This window comes from Wallemia mellicola (assembly GCF_000263375.1).
Source record: "Wallemia mellicola CBS 633.66 unplaced genomic scaffold WALSEscaffold_24, whole genome shotgun sequence".
Classification (NCBI taxonomy): domain Eukaryota; kingdom Fungi; phylum Basidiomycota; class Wallemiomycetes; order Wallemiales; family Wallemiaceae; genus Wallemia; species Wallemia mellicola.
In genome coordinates, this window is record NW_006531981.1 from 64,154 (window position 1) to 78,739 (window position 14,586).

The 14,586-nt window shown below is 39.7% G+C and overlaps 11 protein-coding genes across 11 annotated transcripts; 6 read left to right on the forward strand and 5 right to left on the reverse strand.

Annotated features, from left to right (window-relative positions):
- Positions 1-3: 3 nt before the first annotated feature.
- WALSEDRAFT_61335 (hypothetical protein) lies at positions 4-1,611 on the forward strand. The gene is made up of 2 exons (XM_006960170.1): positions 4-1,480; positions 1,532-1,611. The coding sequence occupies exons 1-2, from the start codon at positions 12-14 to the stop codon at positions 1,542-1,544; spliced, it is 1,482 nt and encodes a 493-aa protein (XP_006960232.1). The 5' UTR covers positions 4-11; the 3' UTR covers positions 1,545-1,611.
- Positions 1,612-1,618: 7 nt separating this feature from the next.
- WALSEDRAFT_21974 (Asp-tRNAAsn/Glu-tRNAGln amidotransferase B subunit) lies at positions 1,619-3,444 on the reverse strand (the record flags this gene model as incomplete). Its single annotated transcript, XM_006960171.1, has 7 exons — positions 1,619-2,214; positions 2,260-2,442; positions 2,490-2,607; positions 2,654-2,943; positions 2,993-3,134; positions 3,177-3,249; positions 3,299-3,444. 7 exons carry the CDS (start codon positions 3,442-3,444, stop codon positions 1,619-1,621), a joined length of 1,548 nt encoding a protein of 515 aa, XP_006960233.1.
- Positions 3,445-3,467: 23 nt separating this feature from the next.
- Positions 3,468-3,926, forward strand: WALSEDRAFT_48643 (LSM-domain-containing protein; the record flags this gene model as incomplete). The annotated part of the gene is made up of 5 exons (XM_006960172.1): positions 3,468-3,492; positions 3,543-3,638; positions 3,685-3,712; positions 3,760-3,835; positions 3,879-3,926. The coding sequence occupies 5 exons, from the start codon at positions 3,468-3,470 to the stop codon at positions 3,915-3,917; spliced, it is 264 nt and encodes an 87-aa protein (XP_006960234.1). The 3' UTR covers positions 3,918-3,926.
- Positions 3,927-3,935: 9 nt separating this feature from the next.
- On the reverse strand, positions 3,936-4,727 carry WALSEDRAFT_30170 (hypothetical protein; the record flags this gene model as incomplete). Its single annotated transcript, XM_006960173.1, has 1 exon — positions 3,936-4,727. One exon carries the CDS (start codon positions 4,725-4,727, stop codon positions 3,936-3,938), a length of 792 nt encoding a protein of 263 aa, XP_006960235.1.
- A 1,581-nt stretch (positions 4,728-6,308) lies between these two features.
- WALSEDRAFT_70396 (hypothetical protein) lies at positions 6,309-7,165 on the forward strand (the record flags this gene model as incomplete). Its single annotated transcript, XM_006960174.1, has 3 exons — positions 6,309-6,755; positions 6,805-6,907; positions 6,955-7,165. 3 exons carry the CDS (start codon positions 6,309-6,311, stop codon positions 7,083-7,085), a joined length of 681 nt encoding a protein of 226 aa, XP_006960236.1. The 3' UTR covers positions 7,086-7,165.
- Positions 7,144-9,170, reverse strand: WALSEDRAFT_61338 (cyclin-like protein). The gene is made up of 4 exons (XM_006960175.1): positions 8,928-9,170; positions 8,364-8,881; positions 8,235-8,316; positions 7,144-8,185 (listed from the first exon to the last, which is right to left on the reverse strand). The coding sequence occupies exons 2-4, from the start codon at positions 8,501-8,503 to the stop codon at positions 7,202-7,204; spliced, it is 1,206 nt and encodes a 401-aa protein (XP_006960237.1). The 5' UTR covers positions 8,504-8,881; positions 8,928-9,170; the 3' UTR covers positions 7,144-7,201.
- Positions 7,144-9,781, forward strand: WALSEDRAFT_58584 (PNK3P-domain-containing protein). Its single transcript, XM_006960176.1, has 5 exons — positions 7,144-8,185; positions 8,235-8,316; positions 8,364-8,881; positions 8,928-9,048; positions 9,097-9,781. Exons 3-5 carry the CDS (start codon positions 8,525-8,527, stop codon positions 9,234-9,236), a joined length of 618 nt encoding a protein of 205 aa, XP_006960238.1. The 5' UTR covers positions 7,144-8,185; positions 8,235-8,316; positions 8,364-8,524; the 3' UTR covers positions 9,237-9,781.
- Positions 9,326-9,759, reverse strand: WALSEDRAFT_33863 (histone 2A; the record flags this gene model as incomplete). Its single annotated transcript, XM_006960177.1, has 1 exon — positions 9,326-9,759. Exon 1 carries the CDS (start codon positions 9,746-9,748, stop codon positions 9,326-9,328), a length of 423 nt encoding a protein of 140 aa, XP_006960239.1. The 5' UTR covers positions 9,749-9,759.
- A 316-nt stretch (positions 9,782-10,097) lies between the features above and the next one.
- On the forward strand, positions 10,098-10,630 carry WALSEDRAFT_61342 (histone-fold-containing protein). Its single transcript, XM_006960178.1, has one exon. It carries the CDS (start codon positions 10,129-10,131, stop codon positions 10,555-10,557), a length of 429 nt encoding a protein of 142 aa, XP_006960240.1. The 5' UTR covers positions 10,098-10,128; the 3' UTR covers positions 10,558-10,630.
- A 621-nt stretch (positions 10,631-11,251) lies between these two features.
- On the forward strand, positions 11,252-13,688 carry WALSEDRAFT_33865 (hypothetical protein). Its single transcript, XM_006960179.1, has 2 exons — positions 11,252-12,467; positions 12,518-13,688. The coding sequence occupies exons 1-2, from the start codon at positions 11,342-11,344 to the stop codon at positions 13,663-13,665; spliced, it is 2,274 nt and encodes a 757-aa protein (XP_006960241.1). The 5' UTR covers positions 11,252-11,341; the 3' UTR covers positions 13,666-13,688.
- Positions 13,689-14,119: 431 nt separating this feature from the next.
- WALSEDRAFT_61344 (Pre protein translocase Sec Sec61-beta subunit) lies at positions 14,120-14,583 on the reverse strand. The gene is made up of 4 exons (XM_006960180.1): positions 14,369-14,583; positions 14,262-14,321; positions 14,191-14,213; positions 14,120-14,145 (listed from the first exon to the last, which is right to left on the reverse strand). The coding sequence occupies exons 1-4, from the start codon at positions 14,533-14,535 to the stop codon at positions 14,132-14,134; spliced, it is 264 nt and encodes an 87-aa protein (XP_006960242.1). The 5' UTR covers positions 14,536-14,583; the 3' UTR covers positions 14,120-14,131.
- Between the last annotated feature and the right edge of the window lie 3 nt (positions 14,584-14,586).

Sequence of the window (14,586 nt, forward strand, 5' to 3'; positions counted from 1 at the left end):
CTGCGCCACCAATGGGGCCAACTACGCCAGGTGGTAGTTATACAATAGATAGTTTGGTTACAGGCTGTCAGATTTGGGTACGAGTACCACTCTCCGAGAATGAGACAGAAGATCGTAAAGCAGACATTTTGTCGATGCGTACAATAAATCCAGATAATGATTATATGGAAGTTACCGTAGATGAACCTACCAAAGATTTTTATTTGCATTTCGTTAATTTCAATAAACGCCTTGATACTTGGTTGAACGCCAGTCACGTACTTCTAGATAGGGAGGTTACATGGCCAAAACAAGCAAAGGATAGTAGCACTCCATCTACACCTTCTACGCCACTCAATAATAAAAATTCTACCCACAAAAACACGTCCTCAAAGGGCAACAATGCGAGTTTACTCAGAAAGGCAGCAACAAAGGCTGGTAAACTAGCAAATGGTAACAAGAAACGCAAATTAGATCCTAGTTCAAAAGATGGTGGTATCAGTTCCGATGAAGATGCTGAAAGCGAGATGGATACCGATACGGGTACACCTCTCGCGAAACCATCGAACCAACAACCTCAATCAACGTTTTCGAAGGAGGAAGAAATTGAGAAGCTTAGAACCTCTGGTTCTATGACTCAAAATCCTCACGAAGTCGCTCGTGTGAAGAATCTCAATAAGGTCTCTATAGGTGCACATGAAGTAGAGGCATGGTATTTCTCTCCTTATCCTATCGAATACAGTCACATACCAACATTATACATCTGCGAGTTCTGTCTGGGATACTATGCATCACCAAAGCAACTTGAGAGACATCGACACAAGTGCACACTCATTCATCCTCCCGGTAACGAGATTTACAGACATGAGAATATTTCATTCTTCGAAATTGATGGAAGGAAACAGAAAAGTTGGTGTAGACATCTATGTCTCCTCAGCAAACTCTTCCTTGATCACAAAACGCTATATTATGATGTCGACCCATTCCTCTACTATGTAATGACGCAGAAGGATGACAATGGTTATCATCTCGTTGGATACTTCAGTAAAGAAAAGGAATCAGCTGAAGCATACAACGTCGCTTGTATTTTAACATTACCACAATTCCAAAGGATGGGTTATGGTAAATTACTCATCGAATTCAGCTACGAATTAACGAAAAGAGAGGGCAAACTTGGTAGTCCAGAGAAACCATTATCGGATTTAGGTCTTTTGGGTTATAGAGCATACTGGGGTGAAACCATTCTTGAATTATTATTATCAATGGGAGATGATGATATCTCCATTGATGAGATAGCTCAAAAAACTGCTATAAACCATGCTGATGTTATGTACACTCTGCAATCACTCTCATTACTCAAAACGTTTAAAGGTCAACATATTTTGGCTTTAGATGATAATATAATTGAGAACTATGAGAGGGCAACCAGTAAAAAGAGAAGGCATATCGAGCCATCGAAACTAGTTTGGAAACCACCAGTCTTTACAAGAGAACAATTGAGGTATGTACTGAAAGTGCTTGTCATGTCTACATTTCAATTAACAAATTACAGATTTGGTTGGTAATATGATCACATTAATTTATGTAACATAAGTGTACTTATATATATTTCAATGCATTAATTGTACAATTATCACTTTTACAATGATAACTTTTGTCTCAAAGCCCGTTCGACTTCACTTCCATCTGCTTTACCACCAGCAAGTTTCATAACTTGACCGATGATACGTCTCAAAACTTTCTCATTCCCTTGTCTAGCTTTGTTGGACTCATCTGGCAACTCTTCTATAGCTTGATTGACGACCTTTTCTAATTTATCGCCATCTAATACTCTAAGGTCAAGCCTGTCGAGTATATTCGATGCAGATGACTCGGTATCATCGAACATCTCACTAAATACCTTCTTAGCCGCGGTTGATGTCACTTGATTGGCCTCTATGAGTGAAATTAATTCATTTAAACGTTCCACTGTGATAATGTCCTCCTTAAAAGACTTATGTCGCTGTGAAAGTTGACCAAGGAGCTCATGAATAACCCAATTGACGGCTAACTGTGGGTGCTTCGATACTTGAGCTAAGCGTTCAAAGTAGTTTATGATACTCTCATCTCCCGATAGATCCTCATTGACAGTGAGCAAAACATTAACATCACGAGCTGATAATCCATATTGACTGATGAGCCTTTGTCTTATTTGATCTGGGAGTATTTCTATCTTTGATCTAACTTCATCTAGCTCTTTCTACGTGTTTGTTAGCAAATTTACAAATGATAATTGGACACTCACCTCAGTCACTGACACAGGGCGTAAGTTTGGATCAGGCATATACCTGTAGTCGATAGCATCCTCTTTTGATCTCATCTTGAAGGTTTGGCCATCTGTAACGTTCCAACCGAGGGTGTCCTGTTGTATATCCTCCAGGCGACCATTTTGGATAGCTCTCGCGTGGCGTTCATATTCATAATCTGTGCGCTCGTTAAATGAAAGACCTCTGCTAACGAAAATGACCCACTAATTGCCGCTGTCATACTCTTCAGTGAGTTCAAGTTTTTTATCTCGACGCGAGGAGTTTTGAGAGCCAAATTATCCTTTTTCTGTACATTTACATTAACGTCTGCACGTAAATTACCCTACTTATGTCAAACTGAGGAGAGAATTATCAAATTTTCAACCTACTTCTTCCATATTACCATTACACACGTCAATTGATCGCAATATACTACGTAACTTTTTGACAAATGATACAGCTTCAATCGGGCTCGTCATATCCGGTTTTGTGACAATTTCGATCAAAGCAACACCACATCTATTGAGATCGACGAGTGGTGTCTTTGAAGATTCGTGGAAGTATGCCTTCCCCGTGTCTTGCTCTAGCTGTATACGTGATAGGCGTACTTTAAAATCTCTCGTTATGTTATCATCTAGATTTGCATTAAATTGAATAAAGCCATCCTTTGCTAGTGGATCTTGAGTGAAATGTTAGGAAACGGATATAATATGTACTAGGTTGCTCACTATACTGTTGTGTTATCTGATAACCTTGTGGTAAATCGTAGTAACTGTAGTGTTTCCTATCAAATGATGACGTTGGACTGACGGCGCAATCTAACGCTAGAGAAGCTTTGATTGCCTTCCAATAAGGTTCTTTATTCAGTATCTAGATCGTTTAGATTGTGAGAAGTTACATTAGAAAACTCACAGGTAAAGTACCAGGAATTGAAGCATCAAACGAGCTAACTGATGTGTTTGGTTTACTAAAATCGTTTGTAACTCTAGAATCTATAGATTCATTAGCTAAAATATCTACATCAAGATATAAACTCACTAGAGAACAACTTTATAGATGCATTCAGCTGAGCATGTATCTCTAAACCTATGATTAGATTATATTCCTCTAGCCAGCTCGATTTCTTTGGTTTAGATTTTATTTTCTTGGGTATATTCTGCAGTATACGCGATATCTGCATGTTGATAGTTGACAATCAAGAATATGGCATCTCAGATATTGCCTTTAGGTGGGATATATAGATCAATTAAGAAGATACACATCTGATAGCACTGATAGAACTCATTGATAAGTGCATTGGTAGCAGAATATGGGTAATTATGAAGAATGAGCGTGAATTCGTTGGTACTCTGCAGGGATTTGATGACTTCGTTAGTAAGTGGTAATTTAGCAGCTTCTTATTTATCTTATATCACGTTAGATATGGTCCTTGACGATGTAACAGAATAGTACGTCAAGAAACAATCATTTTACACTATCTAATTCCTAATTACAGTGACATATCGCCTGATGGTACACAAAAGAAATCAAAACTTAGACAAACGCTACTCAACGGTAATAATGTCTGTATGGTGAGTATAGCAATCTACAACGACACATTCTAATAGACTATAGTTGCTTCCAGGTGGAGAGGGACCAGAAAGTGTACAATAACTTATTAATAATACAATCTTATTCGCTATCACTTGATAACTCTATGGGTGCGTCGTTTCGTGTTGTAGCGCGAGTGTCTTCTTCCTCTTCATCTTCTTCGTCAGAATAGACGTAATCGTTGTAGTGTTCTGCAAATTCCTGTGGGTGATTATGCTGGCTGTCTTCCTCATCGTCTTCAGGCTCGTCTTCTGAGTCTTGTTCTCTGTCGTTTTCGAATTTCTCTTTATTGTTCATAATATCCTCACTGTCAACCTGACCGACGACTTCTTCCTCATATGAAGGCAGCCTTCGTGGGTCTATCTTGTCATTCTGCACACTTTCATATTCATCCTCGTCATATCCTTCTCCATCAAGTTCATCCACCTCCCTATCCAATTCGTCTTCTTCCTCATCAACTTTCTCATCATCTTCGCTCTCGCTATCATCATTGTATCCTTTATCAAACTCGTGCTTTGCTAATACGTTATCATCTCTGTCATCTGCTGGATCCTCCCCTCTCCAATACGCATCATTAGCTTTCGCATCGTCGTCGTCATAAGCGTCATTATTGTCGTCTATCTTTTCGTTAAGAAGAATATCATCGCCATCATCCAATTTAGTAGAAGTTAAGTGTAGATGGTCATCGTGAGTTACACCATTGTTATCTGTTATATTGTCACTATCTAATCTGGCTAATTTTGATGGTCTAGCCAACTGATCTTCTTCTCTATTACGTCTTTTTAATGTTTTATTTATTTTATCAACTAAATTTGTACTCCAAGATGTAATATCAAAATTATTAAATGGATTACTTAAATCATTCAATTTCATCACTGTTCTTATTAACGATGAAACCTACAGTCACTTTATCTCTAAATAAACATGAAAAACTTATAAGAAAGTCCATCATAGCTAAGACTTCAAAACATAAGCAGCCGTAGAGAACACCGGAAGAACTTGAGAAGATTAGATTATCGAGAGTCTTAAAGTCTGAACGAGCGCGTTGATATTTCACAGAGTTTGGCTCCTCCTAAACACTACCTAGGCAGTTTCACTGTACATAAAGCCCTGAGGTTGTATAATCATCAACCCGGTGGTAGCTACGAGTGGAAATCACCTTATGAGAAGCCAAGAACGGAAGCACATAGTAAACACAAGTAGTTTTATTCAGAACGAGATGGAATCTAGATAAAGGTATTTGTATACCACAATCACGAGATTATTACATAACATAACATATAACCCATTATCAATGTCTTCTCATCATATTATTGACCTGCATAGACATAGTGTAGGTGTACCAGAAGATAACGCAAAAGACAGTAAGTTCTGGGAACTCTGGCAGAACACACGTCCTGACAAAGCACCAAGGGCGGTCGAAGATGATGCACCAGCTAACATAGAGGAAGTTTTCTACATTGGATTTAGAACTTTCCCCTATTGACGAGCAAAATAACGTCAGTGGAAGTCTTTACAAGGAAAAAGAAGTCTCGGTCAAACCATGAGGGCGAGAATTATCGAATGTTCGCTTATGTCTGGCCAGCCTATAGGGGAGATCCAACGGTGCTGACCTATCCGATCCAGAGAATAGCCCACCCCAGTTCCCGTATTTCGTTTCACTGCCTTGATTCCGCAGGAATCTACACGTCCACCACTACCTCTAATCTAGCCCTTATTCTGGGTTATATTACCCACTAGCCACTCGCAAGGCTTTTTGCCAGACTAAGCAAATCGCTTCCAACCGGCTTGCCATACATTACAGTTATCCCATTCGCTGATCGCAAAGACTGCAAAAGCGCATTTAGAAGGCTAACAAGGATACGTCTGAACAAAATGAGGAGGTTGATAAAAGACGTAGCAGACCGTTTTGAAGGCAAATATGGGGGATTTCCAAGTATCAGATTATCCCATGAAGATCGTGGTAAAGGCTACAGAGGGGAGCGGCTAGGGAACCATTTCCGGAAGAATTCAAACAAAGAAGGGTCCTCCTAAGGCCTAATTTACTCAGAGAGTGAAATAGAGGAAACCTGGCTCACAATACCCAACGTTAGCATAGGATATATGGGTGACCTCGGACGTGAAATCTCCACAGACTTCTCTAAAATTATCGAAAATCCGCAGCATCAACATAGCATAGCTTCGGACGACTACTTACTTAATCAGGAAAATCAGGACAATGAAGACGAGTGAGCAAATTTTCAAAACATAGAATCTCAAACATAGCATCATAATCTCTGAATATAGAAATAAAAGCACCACAACTTTACTAAAATATACTTTGTATCCTAAAACATTAATAGAAAATGGAGAAATTACCCGATTCAGTAATCTCATTCCATTCTTGGACTATAAATATCACTTGATTTAGTTGATAAATACATACCTTTACAAATACCTTTTTAGACTAATACAATGATTGGAAAATTAACAGTCTTAGCTGCAGCTTTAGCAACTGCTAATGCACACGCCTTTTTGGAAACTGTTACAGTTGATGGATCAAGTTACTCAAAGACTGATTCAGACACTCCAATTTGGGCATGGTCACCAGACAATGGACCAGCAGCTACTGTTGAAGATATCAGCAACCCAAACATCGCTTGTCACGCTAACGCTGAACCAGCAACTAGCGCAGCATCTGTAGCTGCTGGTGGTACTGTTGGTTTCGGTTGGGGTAAAGGTCTTCACAAATGGGGTCCTTTCCTCACTTACGCAGCTAAGTGTGACTTGGGTTGTGATCCAAATTCCGCCGAATTCTACAAGATCGGTGAAATCAATATCGACGAAAGTGGAGAATGGCCAGTACCTAAGTATGTTGACGCTGGTCAAGACGTTCCAGTAACTCTTCCATCAAGTATGGAGGTGAGTGATATCTTGTGAAATTTTTCACGTGGACTAACACATATGAAAGGATGGTACATACCTCCTTAGAACTGAAAATATCAACCTTGGCGCTATTCCTGCTGAGATTTACGCTGGTTGCGTCTCTGTTAAAGTTACCGGTGGTGGTTCAGGTGAGGAAATGATTACGTGATATTTTATGCGATTAACATCTTACTAGGTCTCTCTGGAGAGACTGTCAAATTCCCAGGTGCTTACACTGGTGAAGAACCAGGTTTGACTAAGCAACCATACGACGTCACTGGTCCATCCGACTACAGCGACTTGCCTGGTCCTGCAGTCGCTCAATAATCTAATTCCGGAGATATCTGCAATTTAAAATAATTTCTTACGGACGATTTTTTATATATTTATACATGGACAATAACATTCAAAAAAATAATAATATATCTATGTGACATAGTCATCTAAATTGCATTTTTCTGTTGACCCTGAGGTCGCTCAGGGAATGACGCAAGTAGTGCGTCTATTCTGGCTTTATTAACGTTTTGATATTCGCGTGCGTCATTTGGGAAATATTTGAATAGCTGCGTTATCCTAAACATAGCATCACGTACATCTACGAGAATATTTTCAATTTTGGGATCCCTAACAGGAGCAAATTCTTCGACTTTTTCTACCTCTTTGCTGGTTATTTCATTATTTCCGTCTATGTGTACATCTAATTGTTGTTCATTGAGTGTATGTTTTCCATTTAGACTCTCTTGTATTTCGCTATCTGGATCGGTAGCTTTGAGCCTCTCATCGATACCCTTATCAGCTGGTGAGGCACCACTGCTGAAGCCATTTTCAGCCTTCAACTTTTTATTACTACTATTAGGAGAACTGCTGCCTGTCCGACTTCTTTTGATTGTTTGCTGCTGCTGCTTCATTAGTCTTTCTTGACTGTTTTTACCATCAAAACCAAACGCTGACATCCAAGAGTGGGTATCCTTCCAATCAACTTTCCTGTAAGTTTCACTGAGGTACATTTCCCGTGAAACGGCACTTGGCAAAATAAAGCAGGCCATTGCTATGATATTTGGAGGGTATGATAAACAAATTGTAGTTCTCATACTGTCGTTTAAGACAGCTTGCATCATTACCAAATCAAATTTCTCTAATTTGAGCATCCGGGCTGCATCAAGAATAAGTGGGAATGGCTGATGAATAGCTAAATCGAACGCTAGAGTACGCAAAAGATGTATCTCAGCACTCAGCATTGAGTCTTGGAGTTTAAGTACTTCAGGCTCATCTTTAATCTGCATTGGCTCTCCGGTTGAGGGTTTTTTACCCTCAGCTTTAGCTATATCTGTCCGACGTTTGTATACAGCCAGGGCGGCAAGGTGAGTGACATGCTTCATAGAATCTTGCGATTTGCAAGCAAGAAAGAGGCAAGTGAGAGCTATTTCCTATGTGTTATTAGATTCACGAACTTCTTTACGTGTCGAGTCTACGCACTTCAGGTTCGAAATCAGCGAAAGAGTTACGCATGTAGAATCTATGAAAGTATGTGCAAGCGTTGTATAAGCTGTCATTCCGCCTATATTTCTATTAATTTATTGATATATATATCTAAAATATCCTCACACTCTAGCTGTTACACCAATTCGCAGTAACCAATTGACGCCATTGACTCTATACTTCTGCTCTTCATCTGTATCTATGCCATCCTTAAAACTCGGTGTTTCGTTAATTTCTTTATTGTCAAACAACCATTGATCAGGCATCACTCATTAACTTGACCGTCAATGACAACTCGACAAAGTACGCTAAACTTCAGTAAAAAAGCATCAAAAATTATCTGGAAACATAATAAACCATTCAATCAACCACGAACTATCATTTTTGGCGTTTACGGTCAATTCGTACCTCATCGGAAGATAGCAGCATTCGACTTAGATGGCACCCTTATAAAACCAAAAAGTGGCAGTACGTTCCCAAAACATGCTTCAGATTGGAAGTTTCTTCATAAGAATCTAAAAGAGCGTCTGTCTAGCTTAATTGACGACGGATACGCGGTTATCATCATCTCAAATCAGAATTACGAAAGTCGTCCGGCGAAATTAGAAGAATGGCAGAGAAAGCTAGAATTTATTGGTGATAAAGTGCGTATAAAGGTGTCAACATAACTACCCTTCTCATCAGCTTCAGTTGGAGGATATACCCTTCGTCTGTATGGCAGCTACCTCAAAAGATGAAAATCGTAAGCCAAACGTAGGAATGTGGGAATGCCTAGAACGTTATCTAGAAGCTCAAGAAGTTGGTAAACCAGGTTAGAACTCTCTTGACGCGTTGAATTGTCAACTTACGCGTCATTTAGATATCTCACAGAGTTTCTACGTCGGTGACGCAGCAGGTAGACCGAGAGAAAACAGAAGGCCTGCAGACCACTCCTCAGACGATCTAAACTTCGCTAAGAATTTAGATTTGCAGTTTTACACACCAGAAGAATACTTTTAAAGAGGAATATATTTATTAAGGCAATACAATAAAATGCAGTGATTGTACAAATACAAGCTAATTTTGTGAGGGAATGCAGAGACTTATGTTTAGAGGTCTTGTGAGTCAATGCCTTCACCCTTCTTGGTTTTTGATGGGAGAAGCTCGGTGTGAATGTTTGGAATAACACCACCTTGTGAGATTGTTACGTGACCGAGGAGCTTGTTAAGTTCATCATCGTTTCTGATGGCCAATTGCAAGTGACGTGGAATGATACGAGACTTCTTGTTGTCACGGGCAGCATTACCAGCCAATTCGAGAATTTCAGCTGCAAGGTATTCAAGGACAGCTGCAAGGTAAACTGGAGCACCAGCACCAATACGTTGGGCGTAGTTACCGTTCTTCAAGTGTCTGTGGATACGACCGACTGGGAATTGGAGACCGGCCTTTGAAGAACGGGAGCGACCTGCATCGAGGGCACCTGCCTTTCCACCTGATTTTCCACCTGATTTACCGCCGACTTGTTGAGACATTTTTACTTTGTTATTTGTTGTGTGATGGAATGAGAGAAGAAATTATTTTGTCGTTTTATAGTGCGATCATTTTTTGGCGCGTCATCATGTTCGACATCAAATCAAAAAAATAAAAAATGCGTTGATCCACCACATGGGGTGTGAAATGTGCAACTAAAAAAATACCATCTTGAGGGCCTGAATCAGTGCTATTGAATTATATAATTTTTGTGATAATTTTGTTTCTACTCACTCCGGGATCACAATTTTGGAATTTTTGATCAAATTGATTCGCGCAAGTAATTGATTTCAATTATGATACGTCGCCTCGGTCGCGCGTCATATAAATACCGAAAATAAACTCTTGTTTCTCATCATCCAAGTCTACAGTTAAATTAAAAATGGCACCAAAGTCAGCAGAAAAGAAGCCAGTCTCAACCGCCGGTAAGGCCCCAGCCTCAGCTACCAAGCAACCACAAGAAGGTGGTAAGAAGACCGCCAAGGCACCAAAGCCAGACAGTGACAAGAAGAAGTCAAACAAGTCACGTAAAGAAACCTACTCTTCATACATTTACAAGGTCTTGAAGCAAGTTCACCCAGACACTGGTATTTCAAACAAGGCTATGAGCGTTCTTAACTCATTCGTCAACGATCTTTTCGAGAGAATCGCTTCAGAAGCTTCAAAGCTCGCCTCATACAACAAGAAGTCAACCATCTCATCACGTGAGATCCAAACTTCAGTTCGTCTTATCCTCCCTGGTGAACTTTCCAAGCATGCTATTTCAGAAGGTACTAAGTCCGTCACTAAGTTCTCAAGCTCAAAGGCTTAAGCGAGTAATACATCCTGTCCTGTATTTATACACCTTTGTATGATTAATATATAATATCATTTTTGCATCTAATAAAATTATGTCTGTATATTGTGCTTAGTCTTATTACGCGTCGACATGGTTACGCGTTTAGTGTGTCCAAATGCGGTAGAGTGTATATTATTTGTGGGTGATCGTACGTCACGTTACTGCATCTCATATATGTCCGTGAGGTGCCAGCCATAGGCTAAGCAGTAAGTGAGGTCATCTTAGAGTGCGATTATAACGTCAAAAAGCAGACATAATGTTGTATATTGTATATCTTGTATATCTATACATAAAAATTATTTAAATTATTGTAGATATTCTCAATTTCTGCGTTGGTGTCGCTGCCATATCTCAAAGTGCCATATCGCAGCAATGGAGAAAGGTATGACTGTAAAAATCACACGGGTAGTTAAAAAGAACATAAAGACCCTAATAATATACTTTTCATATGCAAGTTCCTGTTCAGATTTCTCGATATGAGATAAGTAGTTTTAGAAACATATAGGAAATGTATAAACAACATTACAAGAACTTGCATACAAAAAATCTTTGACATGTTTCAAAACCACCCTGAGAACTCAAATGAATTTATTTTTCATAGATATCGCTTCGGATCGCCATTTTGACTCTTTTTGAGTAGCATATGTCATCATCAACACAGCTAATCGGGAAGTTGAGGGAAATCTCACTGGCTGAAAAGCCATTAGTGAGAAATGTAGAGCACTCACTACCAGAAACTAATCTTTTGAGTTGGAAAATGAGTGAACATCATTATGCAAAGCAACCTTGTCCATTTCCAACACTAGCTAGGGGTTTATTTACAACAGATGATAAAATCATTGTCAGGGGTTATGATAAATTCTTCAACATCGCTGAAGTCCCATGGACGACTTGGGGATCCATAGAGAAGTACACCAGTGGTCCATATACATTGTCATACAAGGAGAATGGTTGTATTATATTCATAGCAGCAACAACTGCTTCCACTATTGTCGTTACGTCGAAGCACGCCCTTGGTCCATCAACCCAAGAAGGTCAACTCTCACATGCTGAAATGGGTCATAAGTGGCTCAAATACCATCTCAATAAATCAGGTAAAACTGAGGAAGATCTCGCAAAAGTCCTTTACGAGAATGAGTGGACTGCCGTCTCTGAACTTTGCGACGATGATTTTGAAGAACACGTATTGGGATACCCACCAGAAAGACGTGGATTGCATTTGCACGGATTGAACAAAAATATACCTGCTTTCTCAACTGAACCTTTCGAAATCGTTAGCGATTTCGCCAACCAATGGGGATTCATAAGGACGCGATCGCTCACTAAGAACTCAATAAAGGAAGTTGAGAAGTTCACAGCAGACATAGAAGAACAGGGCGGATCTATAGATGGTGAGCCCGTCGAAGGTTTCGTCGTACGCTGTGAAATAAACGAGAAGGCTAGGAAGGGTATAAAAGATGTTCCACCATATGATCCCCATAGTCCATTTTTCTTTAAGATTAAATTCGATGAGCCATACTTGATGTTCAGAGAATGGAGAGAGATCACTCGTGGTTTGCTCGCTCGCCATTCTGAAGGCAAAACAGATGACGCCGGAGTCAGGAAGGCAACCTATCCTGAAAGTGTACTATACAAGGAGTGGACTCGCGCAAAGATTCACAGTCAACCAGAGTTGTTTGTAAACTTCGCCAAAAGTAAGGGTATCATTGCACTCAGAGAACATTTCTTGCAGGATTTAGAAACACAAGAAAACAAAGAGAAGCTAGAGAATATCAGATCAACTTGGAAGAAGAAAGAATCTACGAAGAAACCAAAAAAGCCTATTGGTGATTCCCGCCCATTTGGTAAGACCCTCCTCGTACCGATCGCTATTCCAGGTTGTGGTGCGTTTTAGAATAATGATTAATTTTCAATTCTCACAAACGCAATACAGGTAAGACTGCAGTGTCACTCGCTTTGTCTAAGTTATATGGATTCGCTCATACCCAATCGGACGATGTAAAAACCAAAAAGACTGGTCCAACGTTCGAGAAAAATGTGGTTGAATTACTCAAAGGTGACACGAAAGTTGTAATTGCTGATAGAAACAATCACATGAAGCAACATCGTGAAAGGTTAAATCTACTCCCATATGAGCAAAAACCTCCTCTTGAACGAACGCGTATGATAGCACTTTACTGGCCAGTTGACAACTTACCGATCAATTCCCTTCTCCGAATCTGCAGTGATAGGGTCGCAGAACGCGGTGATCGCCATCAAAGTCTCCGCGCAGATAGTCATAGTGCTTTACATGAGGAGATTATAATGAATTTTATCAACCAAACTCAATCATTCGACGCACCAAGCGAGAGTTTCGACGGTGTTATTGAAATGTCAATAGAAGATGATCTCAGTGAATCTATTAAACGTGTCATAAACGGTTTGAGGGGCTTGTCGATTGACTTAAAGAGCATAACTCAGGAGGATGTCGAGAAGGTTGTCGAAGAAGTCTCATTTTATAATCCTGATTATCGTCGTCCTGATGAACTCAGCAGTTTAAAGAAGAAAGTTGGTAGTGGTCCTCGTTATTTCGCTATTGCTGTTGAGTGTAAACTTAACGAAATCTGTCACAATATACTAAAGGATTCGGATGAAAAGGCGTTGAGTTTGTTCAACCATTTAGAACAGAACGATAGAATTGCGAATGTACCGCATATCACTCTCTTACATCAAAAGGAAATTGAATCTACAGTATCACCTCTTAAAGAAGAATACGAAGAATGCTGGAAATTACTCACAACGGAGAATCTACACATTGACTTCGAGTTTAAGGTTGATGAATTGGTTTATGACGATAAGGTTATGGCATTATCACTCACTGAGCTCACTGTAGTGGGTAATGTCGATGCATCAGTCAAGCAGAAGATGGAAAAGCTAGCAAGTAGTAAGGTATTGCATATCACAGTCGGTACTGCAGACTCTACGATCAATCCCTTCCTATCTAAGAGCTTGATATTGGATTACAAGAATGGTAAAGGCCAGGCGTCGGGTATTTCAATCGAAAACGTTAAATTAGAAGGCAGACTTAGAGGAATGTTTTAAATTATTTCATATATAGAGTTACAACAATTGCATCCTGAAAGATTTGTTAGCGTTTTGAAGTGATATGCGAGCAGCACAAATCAGCTATCTAACAGACAATCAACCTGCATGAACACCCAATCACTTTTGTACACTGGATTGTTAACGGTGTTCACATTATGTCCGCCCGTCTGTGAATATCATCCTTGTGTTTTCGTGCTTTTTGCTCGAATTTGAAGAACTTACGGAAAGTTGATGATGGTAGGAAAAAAAGAGCGAATTGAGGCTTTTATGGGTGAAATAAATTTGACATAGAGAGTGTAAAACTGTATTATAATTGAAAATATACCACTTCACTGGCTGTCAGAAGACGTGTATATTCAACAACAAAAGGAAGACAGCAACGCAGACAAAGTAACAAGTATTCAATAAAGGAAAAGGGAATAAATGATACCGTAATATATATTTTATTAAATGATTGTAAAGTTTACTTTGTGAATGCTATGTGCTGTCAGTACGTGATGTATCACTAGAGAGACAACACACCTTTGATGACCTTTGCTGAGATGCTGGTGAATAGTTAATAGAGCTGTCTTATTATCCTAGTGTCTACTCACTGCAAAAAGAAGATTGAAGCGATGAAAGCCAAGGACAATACAACGATAACGAATGGGTCACTGTAGCTTTATTAGAGCTGCAGATAACCCACTATAGATCTACTTACACCTTTAAACCAGGTGAATCATCCGTGTAAAGCTTCAACATCGTGCTCGATGAACCGCCAGCACCTGCAGCTCTTGCAGAGTTTGGTTTTCCTACCTGAGAATTCTTGTCTGTGCGACGACGTATAGCTGCACCGTGTGGTCTGTCTGATCTTGGTGTCGATGACATTTTTTATTTTTATTGATAGTAGTTGAGCAAGAGGCAAGTGTGTCATCCGAA